The 12,435-nt window shown below is 29.1% G+C and overlaps 1 protein-coding gene across 1 annotated transcript in view; it reads right to left on the reverse strand.

Annotated features, from left to right (window-relative positions):
• LOC106473822 (RNA polymerase II elongation factor ELL-like) overlaps window positions 1–12,435 on the reverse strand; it is a 68,880-nt gene that overhangs the window by 13,872 nt on the left and 42,573 nt on the right. The window contains exons 3-10 of the mRNA XM_013934499.2: window positions 8,088–8,203; window positions 6,509–6,625; window positions 4,780–4,814; window positions 3,668–3,878; window positions 2,605–2,675; window positions 1,788–1,944; window positions 1,180–1,267; window positions 21–766 (exon numbers count right to left, since the gene is read on the reverse strand). Of these exons, the coding sequence (XP_013789953.1) occupies window positions 21–766; window positions 1,180–1,267; window positions 1,788–1,944; window positions 2,605–2,675; window positions 3,668–3,878; window positions 4,780–4,814; window positions 6,509–6,625; window positions 8,088–8,203 (1,541 nt within the window). The remainder of the gene's footprint in view (window positions 1–20; window positions 767–1,179; window positions 1,268–1,787; window positions 1,945–2,604; window positions 2,676–3,667; window positions 3,879–4,779; window positions 4,815–6,508; window positions 6,626–8,087; window positions 8,204–12,435) is intronic.

Below are 12,435 nucleotides of genomic sequence, written 5' to 3' on the forward strand. Positions count from 1 at the left end.
ACGTGGGAGTACTTTTCTACCTGTGAGACGTGGGAGACTTTTCTACTCGTGAGACGTGGGAGTACTTTCTACTGTGAGACGTGGGATACTTTTCACTGTGAGACGTGGGATACTTTTCACTGTGAGATGTGGGATACTTTTCACTGTGAGATGTGGGATACTTTTCACTGTGAGATGTGGGATACTTTTCACTTTTAGCCATACCATACTTTTCACGTGGAGATAAGGGATTCTTTTCACTATGCACAATTGGATACTTTTCACCATGAGAAACAGGATACTTTGCACTCTCAGATACAGGATACTTTTCACTGTGAAACACAGGAACTTTTTCACTTTTAGACACAGAATACTTTGCACTTTCAGATAGAGGATAATTTTCACTCTGAGATACAGAATACTTTTCACTAATTGTACTTGTCCTAATAGAATCATTCCAACTTATCTTAGAATGATTATCAGGCCTACCATAACTGTTTGTATACTTTGGCCTTGAGTTGCTGTCAGGCCTACTAATGCTCTCCATGGGTGAGTCTGCTTTTGCTTTGTTTAGATATATTGTCCTTTCATGATTTTCAGGTCTTTCAGCATTTTCCATAGCTAAATCAGCTTTGTAACAATTCGCATTTACAAAATTTGATTTGGAGCATGGAGGATCTGGTCCAGATGAGTTAGCAGATATGGATCCAAACTGCTCAGGCTTCTTATAATGAGATATCCTCTGCTTCTTGGCTGGGTGAGGTTCAGCACTTGGAGACATGCGTTTCTGTGGTAGTAAAGTAAAAACCCTTCATGTTAATACAAACACCTTAAATGACAGAATAACTGGTAACTGGCATGAAGTAATTCACTAACTAATATACATATCTTTAACATGTTATTATAATTCCAGGTGCTTACAACTTAAAATTTTTAGATTATTCAACCCATAAAAGATTTTGGTTAAAACAAAACAAACTTTGAATCATTTACTTAAAACCAGTAATACTTAATGTACTTTCTTTACATACTTTAATATAAAATATCAATAATTATTGAATAATATGTTCTGGTACTTCAGTTGCAATGTTTACACATAGTAAAAAAAATAAAGAGGACTAATGAACATCTCTACCCTTATTCCATAAATTAAAAACATTCTAACTAAAAAATGAGAGATAATATAAATCAGAAACAGACCTGGGCCACAGAAGAATCATATTCCTGAGGTAAACAAGGAAACCGATTTTCACTTTCACTAGGTGGTGTTAGGTTCTGTGGCTTTTGCCTAAGAGGGAAAAATGAATGAGTTTACAATTTCAAAACTTTCACTTAACCATTTCATAAAAAAAATGCAATGAACGACAGGAAGTTAAACATTGTTCTATTTTGTTACATATTACCTTCTTCGTGTCTTTATTTTCAACTCAGATAACATTTATTAAACTAAAAGCATAATTAAAGAACAATAACACATGGAAAAAATGTTCAGTAACAACTAAAAATTCTTTCAATATTTGTTGATTTGCTTGTATCACTAAAAATGTTAGCACTGGATAAAAGATACTATTTCAACTACACTGTTTGGATTTTTAGAAAGCTAAAATACACTATTTTTTGAGTATACACAATTTAATTCTAGTTATTTTGCTAGATTTTTGTCTTACAAGGCTACATAAAATTCACAATTCTTATTTTTCTAAAAATTAAATAAAAATTATTTTATACAAGAAACTTTGTTTCTAGTAGACCAGCTAATTATATTTATCTGTGATTTTGGTACAATATTCTTTAAACGTTAAAAGCACCTCTTCATCAGTTTCAGTTCTTCAGCAGAATAGAAAGGCCAGTCATCAGAAACCTCATTCCAGATGTACCGTGCAATGTGAAAGGTATTTCCTTTAAGGACAGCTACCTGGCTCAAGATAGCACTCAGACTTTTCTTGTCCTTTTCTTTAATACCATCTGTAATTTAATATAAAATCAGCATGGATAATACTTGTAGTATCTCTATGCTCCACTTATCACCTAGTTTGAATACAAACTAATATTAATGCTTTATTGTATTTATAAATGATAAAAACAAAGATTTTTGGGTTATAAATATGACTGCTTCATGGAAACCATACAAATGTGGGAAGTTTAGTGTCAAAGATACCATGGACTATATCCTTTAGTGGAAATATAAAAAAAACGTTCAATTGAGACACAAGACATCGTTGGAATTCTTTTTTTAAATAATATTTGAATCCAACATTTTTTGTGCATTAATAAATTAATTATTAAAATAATTTATAGTCATGAAATGAAGTATAAATAGAGAAGAAATGCAAATATTTTAAAATGATTGAAAAATCACTTTACTCTTGCTATCATATGAAGGATAAAACTATATAAAATATTCTGGTTAAGCTGCTACTGTTGTAGCCTACTCAGTATAAATACTCAAGAAAAATCTTCCTGTTGAGAATCAGGACAGATTAGATTTTTCATTGATTTTAAAGAAACTAAATATTGTTACAAAATATCAATAACTTAAAACTTCTGAAATGTGATATAAAAAAAGTAACAAAACATCCACCTGTTACTTTATACATCTTAAAGCAAATATAAGTAGCAACACACCTTTCATTAATCTTGCTAAGAGTTCTGGTTTTTTGTAAGGCCTCAGGGCAAGGAGATGAATGACCCGTTCCCTAAAAGAATTACATTTTATATACAAGATACTCTTTGAGACCTGCACTATGTTTCATCATAAAAATTAATTAGTTAACAATATAGTACCTCAGTCTCACACATACATTTCCTTAATATTTAAATCTCAGATTTACAAGAAGTTATCTGTTTTAATATTGGATATTTTTACATAAAATGTTGATAGCAGACTGTTCTTGGTTCAAATGACATTTTAATATACTGCTATGTAACATATCTGGTATCTCAATACATTCTGCAATTGAAATTTTTTTATGATAAAAAGAAAACCAATACACTTAAATCTTATATTTGACCATCAAAAACCATTTGTGTCCAAATTACCAGTGAGATATTGAAAACCTTGTCAATACTGATATAAAATAGAAATACTCTCACAAATAATGAAATACATATTAAGGCTAGTAAAAACAAATTTTAGTCGTAAGTTATAATTTTTATTGCATAAAGCAAATTTTTTGTTGTAACTATTTTTTAAATATTAAATAGTCTTTATGCTGCATGGTGGAAATCAATGTTTCACTAATCATGTTCAAAAGTTTTCACCAGACATTAGTCAGACAGAAAGTACTGATATATATTTGGGGCTTAACATCACTTACAGTTCAAAAGGTTGTTGAGTACAGCTAACAAAATTACTCTTTGCTCATGATTTTGTTTAAATAATGTGCCACAATTCCTGTTTCAAAAGCTAATTAACTATTTTAAAAAAAGAAATATCATAAATACTTCCAAATATATAAACTCTGAATAGTTATTAGAAACACTAAATGAAAAAAGTAGCATTTTATTCAATCCTTTCCTTAGTAACATTTCAATTTCAACAAAACCAAAATCATATTAACTAAATATTAAAGGACAAATTTTCTCCATTACTAAGAAATTACTTTTTCTAGAATGTAATCTTTATTTCATAAGAACCATATGAAACAAATTGCAAAAAAAATAAGAACTAAAGTATACTACTACTAACCTGTAAGTCCTTCTTAAGATGTCTGGGTTGTTAGATTTCTGTTGAACTGCTGGTTTGGAGTGATTTCCAGTTGCTGCCATGTGTAAACTACTTGCTGAAGGAAAGGGCTTAGGCACAGGCCTGGATAATGGAAAAGCCGAGTGTGGTGGAGGACTGGATGGTTTAGGTGGAGGCACAGACAAAATTGGCCGTTTCATTTTTACTTTTCGTCCTGATGAAATAAAGACTACTACTTGAAATAAGTTCCATTCACCATGAAACCACATAATACACAGTAAGCAGCAGATATAGGAGATACAGCTATTAGTTAATAATCTGTACTTAAACAATATAGAGAAACCTTTTTTCTGATACTTTAAGCTTAAAATCTCTAATTTAATACAATCATTAAAGAACCCTTTAATTGTAATACTGTTCTGTAATTTTGACCAACCTATAAATTTAATAAACTGGATTAACTATTACAAAAGTAATATTTTAACTATATGACAATGTACAATTGTTTGGACTTAACAGAAACTACAAATGTATAGCTGAAATACAAATTAATTTCAGTTATTATTTTCAGAATATGTTTATATAACTGCATCATAATGTAAATTACAGTTTATTGAATTTTTCTTGTGTGCTTTTTTTTTTTTAATCTACATGCAATAGCATCATAGGTGTCTCACATAGAGGACTTATGCTATCTTATCTGAAGAATAACAAAACATAATAACTGTAAATTAAAGAATTGTTTCCTATTTTCATGGTCTGTATGAAGAAGCACACAGTCTTTTCTGGTCATACAATTTGGCTATTTCCAATAATTCATGTCACTCAGTACTTCTCTACCAACTTTCAAATTAATTTTACTTATTCTCAAAAACCTATACCACAACTGCTAAGATATACAGAAAACAGTTAAATATTTTATGCTAATTCCTTATAAATATCACTTGTTAGCATTATGCAATTTCATAAAGAAAGAAAATTCCAGGCAACAATGATCTAAACTCAATCTATATCCTACTTAACCTAGATAAATAACAGGTTTTTCTCTTTGAATACAAAAGGAACAGTGATTTTTTTATTAATATGAAAAAATAAAAAACAATGTTTGTACTGACCTACATAAGGTCCCGATGCCTTGATAATTTTTGTGCTATATGAAAATAAAATTTGTCTTACTAAAACATAAAAACCTACATGTTAATTTAAGGAGCAATACAAGAGAGCAATTATAAAACATTCATAACATTATTAAGTTTATCATAACAGTTTTTTTATGTAAGATACCAAATCTAGTTCAATTACAATGTTAAATAAAAAAACACTTAAAAAAAAGTAATAAAGTTGTTGAATAACAGAGAAATAATGTACAAAATAATTTCACAATTATACTCATACTAATAAATATTATATAGGTGGAGTTGTTGCTGTTGTCTTCTTAGTGCAAAGCTACACAATGGGCTATCTGCACTGTGTCCACCACAGGGAATCAAACCCCAGATTTTATTAGCGTTGTAAGTGTGTAAACTTACCACTGACCCACCATTTGACTATACAGGTATAATAAAATGTAAGATAAATAATAAACACCAGCAAATAGTTCAAAAGATATAAGCATGCTCTTGCATTTTCATCCTTAATTTTAAGGTTAAATAGAATTCTTTTAGAGGAAACTTTTGAAGGTTCTATCAAAAATTATAACTTTATGCAGTTTTAACATAATAAAACTTTATAGTTATTGTACATGCATAAGAATTCATGCTAGAACTAGAAATTAAATAATTGCTTTGTAATTTGCTCCTAACAATTCAAATAAATTTCTTTAGCTCAAAAGAAAGTAATCATTTAACAAAAGTGTAGAATTTTTATCAACTCATTTAAGATATATTTCATAAACCCATCTTAAGATTTAAAATAATTTGTTATATACAAATACATACACGTGTTAATATGAAATGAATTCTCCTTATTTCAAATTAAATACATTTATATAAAATTAATCTAAACTTTAAACTATTTAATAGATGAAAGTACAGCTAATTATATAGTTCTACTCCAACAGTTAAATAATCACTCAAACATATTAGCTGAAGAAAAAGAAATACTTGTCATATTCTTTGCAAGGTTTATAAAACTATTTTCATTAAGCAGATAGCTAATATACAAATGCATCTACACTTTACAAGAGACAAGTTGCCAAAGCCCACATATGGCACAACAGTGTGAAAAATTTATAATTTAAGACAATATTACTTCAGTTCCAGGATTTCTAATTAGCATTCAATAACATGGGGTGTTTTGTTTAAACACTGCATGCTTGTGTATATGCGTGTTCTTCATGCATCATTAACAGCTCAAAATGCTTTTCCAAACAATTCATGTCAGTTTACTTAGTCTAATATGGTCTTCCAGAACATTAATTCTTTATCAATATTCAGTAAACAATAAGGATTTCAGTAGTAATTAGAAGTTAAGAACAATTAACAATCAAACATTTAAGCAAATAGCTCTTCATGCATTAGTTCTTAATATGTGCATTTAGCCCATTACATGTTGCCCATTAAGAATTACTTAGTATTTAGATTAGCTAACCAATTCTACCTTGCTTATAAACTAGCAAGTCACTTTTCACAGTGTTTGCAAACTACCAATACAATGAGATTTGCTACTTGAAAGAATAAACTTAAAACAAATTTGTAACTCCCTGATGAAAAAAAATCTGTTTTTTCATTCTTTATTATGTATTCAATATCTTGAATAGTAGAAAAGAATATAACTTTAATTATATTATAATGATGAAAAAAGTTATTATCTTCTGTTCCCCAAAGCCAGATAACCTCTACTGACCAGTTTTTCTTGTTCTCTTGTTCAGCCACTGCCATTTTTGCTCTTGTTTTTTCATAGCTATCCTCATTGGCACAAATCTGCATTTTGTGCATCATTGAGCCTACCGATTCTAAAAGCCTGGAAAGGGGGGGAAAAAACATGGATTGAAAATCAAAATCTACTGTACACATTAACATGAAAAAGACAAAAAATCTGCAAATGTACATACTTCTATTGTTTTTGAACTTCTTAGAATATCTGAAAAATAACATACTCTTGATTACTAACACTTTTTTTGAAACAGCTGAGCAGCACTTCATTACTGTGATACTTTTAGATTATCTCAATATTAGCACTTTTTTCAACTTCTTGACATTAAAACATTTCAATGATACTTTTGGAATATTTAAATATTAACACTGTTGAAACATCTGAGCATTAGAATGTTACAATTATACCTTTGGAGTATCTAAATATTAACAATTGTGGGAACATGTAGGCACTGGAAGAATTCAATGAAGCTTCTAGAAAATCTAAATGTTAACATATGCTTGATTAAAGATTTCTTGAAACACCTGAGCATAAGAGCATTTCAATGATAATTTTGGACTATATGTATAAATTAAGATGCTTTAACTACTATGAATAATACTGATTTATACTACTTAAAAAGAAATTGAGTAGTAATTATAAAATGTACCTAAACTTCAGATACATTTCAACATTAAAAAACTAGTTGTTGATTCAAGTTTCATATAAAACAATAAAAAAACTTATACATTTTTAACATTGATTTACTCTAGTGGAAACAATGGCTTAGTAAATCCCTGCAAAGAAGGTTATTTTAACATGGATTTCTTAAAATAGTAATCAAAAGGACATCAACACCTTTCTTACAACACAAAGGAATTTTTATATACACACACACAATAGAAATAACTTGTATATTTTTAACATTGATTTATTCTAGCAGAAACGATGGTTTAATAAATTCCTGTGAAGAAAGTTATTTTAACATGGGTTTCTTAAACCATTAATCCAAAGGACATTAACACCTTTCTTACAACACAAAGGAATTGATTTTTTTATATATATAAAATCACATGTAGGAAAGAAATCTTACTATATTTAATAACTACATTGAGCAACTACTCTTCATCAAGTGTTAATTTCTCTTATCAAATATACAGGTCAAAGAGCAGTTGGTTCTCATCATTCACATGTTGTTGAAACCAATGTTAAAGTACATGTTTTTCAAACACGTCAGGAAAGAAAAATCTGTTATTTTATGCAACAATGACATTTCAAGCTACCTCTCCATCAGGTTTTATATTTCTCTTATCAAATATAGAGGTCAATGAGTAGTTGCTCAAAATGTCATTGTTACATACGGTAACAGTTTTCTTTCCTAGACATGTGTTAAAAAAGAAAAACACTTCTTTAACAATGGTTTCAACAACAAGTTAATGATGAGAACCAAAACTAAATCTGTAACTATACAAACTATTTTGTGAATCAATCTAGTTTAATATCTACCAATTTCTTTACAGTATATAAAATTAAAATCACTCAAAATAATAAACTAAAATTCTGTTCTCACCTTGATCCTTTCTGTTGTAAGCATTCAAAACTGCCTTGTAAGTTATCAGCTTCAATGTTGGACAAAGTGAAGCCAAATGACTGTTGACTGTTGTGGACACCTGGTAACCGTATCACCTAGAGAGATAAATAAGCATTAACAATCATTTTTTCAAACTTTCAAAAATTACACCTTACCAAACTATGCTTCACTTCTAAAGTTTCTCAAAATTACATAAACATCTTTAATAATACTTTGATTACAAAGATCTTTGAAAGGTTTTTGTTGGTTATTTCCAAACTTTTGATTCTAAAATTCTCACTCAGATACAAAATTTTGTTTATCTATAAAGAATCTTGAAATAAAGAAAGCACTAAATTCAAAAACCATATCACTTTAGTGAGATCTACATACTATTATCATAAGCCTTACTAATATGAAGACTCATTGTATGAACAATATTCAAGCTATTTGTCAAACTGAGCAAAATTCAAAACCTTATCAATCTAGTTCTTAACAATATAACAGAAAAAAAAATTATTGCCATCTTTTTTCTTTACCTATATAAAATTTCCAAAGGTGTTCTTATTAGTTTTCATTATATTATCCTTTTCCTTTTTCTATATAAAGTTTTTTGTATTACTTAAAAAATTAAATAGTATTGTCCAAGAAATATTTTATACAAGGTTTGCTACAACACAATTACTTTTTACGCACTTGTGATTTTGAATAATATAGATTAGATTTAAATAAACAATAGTCTTATAAACCTAGCAACAGTTTACCATCATGTTGAACATACTCAAGATACTTAATGGTAAATCACTTCCATATTTTAAGCCTATAATCACTTTACATTTCATTATATCAAGGATTTTTTAAACAGTAGCAATTAGATTATCTAATAAATTTCTCTGCTTACTTTTCTTGTTGATACACATGCAATTTGCACTCTTTTTCTGGAGCTAATTTAATATTTTTAAAAAATTATAGAAATTCTTAGTAGTATTTGGTGCCAATCATGTCAGCTAAATATGCTGCTGTTTTTCTCATTATACAAAGTTATTTGAAGGATGTGACATACATGTACTGTGTTATAGTTTAACAGCTAGTCAGTGTTTCAGACATTAAATATTAAGAAAATTTTATAAACTCCTGAAGAATCCACATGATAACTGCTTTTATTACCAGCAGAACACTGTAATAAGGAGTATCTTATCATACAGTATGAGGATAGCCACGACTGTGATAACTGCTATTATTAATAGTAAAACACTGAAATAAGGAATACCTTACTACACTAGGGACTTAAAAACAAATGTGAAGATAGTCATGACTGTATATACAGAAATACATACATATATTTTTATACCAGAAAGTTTATGTTACAGTTACAGAAGGCCAGCACGAAACATTATATCACTACCAATTACCTGAAAGCAAATTGCAATCCTAAATTTACTCTACACAATTTAGTATTAACTTGCTATTCACAATAAGCCATATAAACTTGATGCTTAAAAACCCAAAATTTATTAAATATAGGAGCAAGTATGAGTAAATACTCATATTCAAACAGAATATATATATATAAATTTCAACAAACAGTTCTACTTTCAGTATGATCTGTTGTATTTCAAACACAATTACAACATATGAATTTGTAAGTCCATATACATTTTAATGGCATGCTCATGCCAAAATATGAAGTCATGACCTTCCCTCAGTTCAATAGAGTTCCACACCAAAAAATATCTACATAAATAATCTTACAATACATCTTATATTATTTCCCACTCATACAACCAATACGATATTTTGGCTCAAGCCTGTAATTAGTCCCGAGTCCAAGATGTCACTGTCCATGAGTGCCACTTCTAGAAAATGTTCTAATTACTTTCTTCTACCTTTGTCCATTTAAGGTATTGGCATAATGTGTACAAACAACTTGTAAATATTACTATTTATAATAATATAACTTATATTATTATTAAATATTATAAATGTACAGACTGACCAGCATCTTAAGAATATTTTACACTACTGTTTGAACTTTTAGGAATTTCCTTTTCAATGGCTATACACAAAAATCAAGAAAGTTTCCTTCTTTAATTATCACTGCTGTACCATACATTGGAATAGGAAAAACACCTTTGCCATACACTTGAGGTCAAGAACGTGTTAGATATTACTTGTCATATTTCAATTGTTTGACCAAATGTTTCTGACCAAGAAATCTGCGTATCTAATCTCAAATAACTGAAAACAGTTTCCATAACCCCTACATTCTCTTTGCAACAAATCCACAGTATGTTAAGAATCTCTGAAAGCTTCAAATTTTGTACAGCTTTAAATGTCGAAAAAAATATTATAACTAAAATACTTTCCTTTTCATTTATAAACTAGTCTCGGATATCCACTATCTCCTTCCAGATAAGATGCATATACATATTGAAGAAACAACATAATTCAAGAAAAAGCTTCAAGTGATATTTTCAAAGCACAAAGTATCCTATTTAATAGGGGATAAACGAAACAGAATGCAGAAATATTGTGTTGCAGTGCTTCATAGTGTACTACCAATTTTGTATTGAAATAGTTCAGGTTTGTTGCTGGATAAAGATCAAACTAATACATAGACTAGCTCTGACTTTATTTTTTTCTTTATGCAACTTTGAGCACAGAGTATATTATCTGCAAAAGACTGGTTTTACTTTTACATTTCTTAAGTAGGTTTAGTCTACCTTTAGGTCTCGTACTGGTCTTGCTCTTTTCTGTATTCTGTTGATAGACACCATTATTTTACATATTTTTAACAACAAATTAAAAACTGATATCATTATGATCATAATTATTTCAGAATATTGTTCAAACTATTATTGTTAGTAAAATGATATAATTTCTAAAAAATTAAACTGTCATCACAGCTTTATGTAATGGTGAATTCTCCCCTCATCTTGTAGGAGAAAAGCCTTAACTACTTAAATCTTTTTACAACACAGCAAGATATACAGAAGTGACTAAACACACACAAAGGTTTAAATTACACCCATTAATATTATTGATACAGTCCATAATTTTAACAATGCAAGTAATAAAATACAGCATTAACTCTAAGAGTTAATCTGTGGCCTTAGAAAAATATTTCTGATATAGCCATTAAAAAGTTCTCAAAAAAAAGTAAAACTCCAAGGAATGTTAAAATTAAAAATATGCAATTTGAAAGCATCAACACAGCTGCTTCATGTATGTGTGTGTGTGGGGGGGGGGGGGGATTGTAATGCCTGATAACATTCAAATCTGTCAAGGTTTTTCATTTTCCAGGGTATATTACCAGATCCAACCTTCTGAGATAACAAACACCTGTATTTGACTCCGAATTTGAATATCAAACACAAATTAAATACTGTATGTAAGTTTTATACTAGTAGTTTAAAATGAAAGTTAGGCCGATCAGTATTTCTTAAGAGTTTTGGTGTTTTCGTATGTATTTCACAACATACTCCCTTTGTTTTCTCACTAAGTCTTCCTCAGCATTATAAATAAAGTCGAGTTTGGGGGTTTTCTGCATTTTGTCATATGCAAACTTATGCAAGAAATTTTTAGTTTTGGGATGACTAGTAATGAAATATTTTTTTGGAGCAATACTGTTGGATATTCTTACTTGTTTCCTTTACAAAGTACTATTAAATTGAACTGTTTTACAAGAAATCTAGAAACCTGGTGTGTCATTTTTTTAATCAAAAGAAAATTCAATGCTAATAAGGTTATCAGTAAATTGCTTAAACTTTGTGATAAGCCAGGCTATTTACAGATCAATAAATAGTAAGATATTACTGGCCTTTACAGACAAGCAAAAGGAATAAGTTTCGTACATCAATACTGCAGCTTCAGGTGAGGATTGAATGAAGTTTATCATTGTTGCAAAGCTTCAAGTGCTTTGATAACCTTCAACAAATCTTTGTCAAGTTTCTTTCACTGTACAAGATGTGTCATCAGTTAAATAATGGGGGAAAACAATGAAAAATCTACGAAGACAAGCTGAAATCTATTTTCGCGATGTGTGAACTGAGAAAATCATCCCAGAAATATTTGAAAGCTTCAATAAAACTTTTAGCAGTACTAGTCATATATGCACTTAATTTTGGAAAATAAATGCTTAATATATATATATGGTACAACACATGAAATATGTAAATTAGGAACGTATATTAATATACATGTACACAGTTCAAATCAAGCCTTCTTGTAAATCTTTCAATACTTTTACACTAAACGTACGTAGTGTTAAAATAGTTTCAATCTCTCAAATTGACTTAAGTGGCTTGAACAATTACATCCTTTACAACCACGACATCAACTATAATAT

This window comes from Limulus polyphemus, unplaced genomic scaffold (assembly GCF_000517525.1).
Source record: "Limulus polyphemus unplaced genomic scaffold, Limulus_polyphemus-2.1.2 Scaffold134, whole genome shotgun sequence".
Classification (NCBI taxonomy): Eukaryota; Metazoa; Arthropoda; class Merostomata; order Xiphosura; family Limulidae; genus Limulus; species Limulus polyphemus.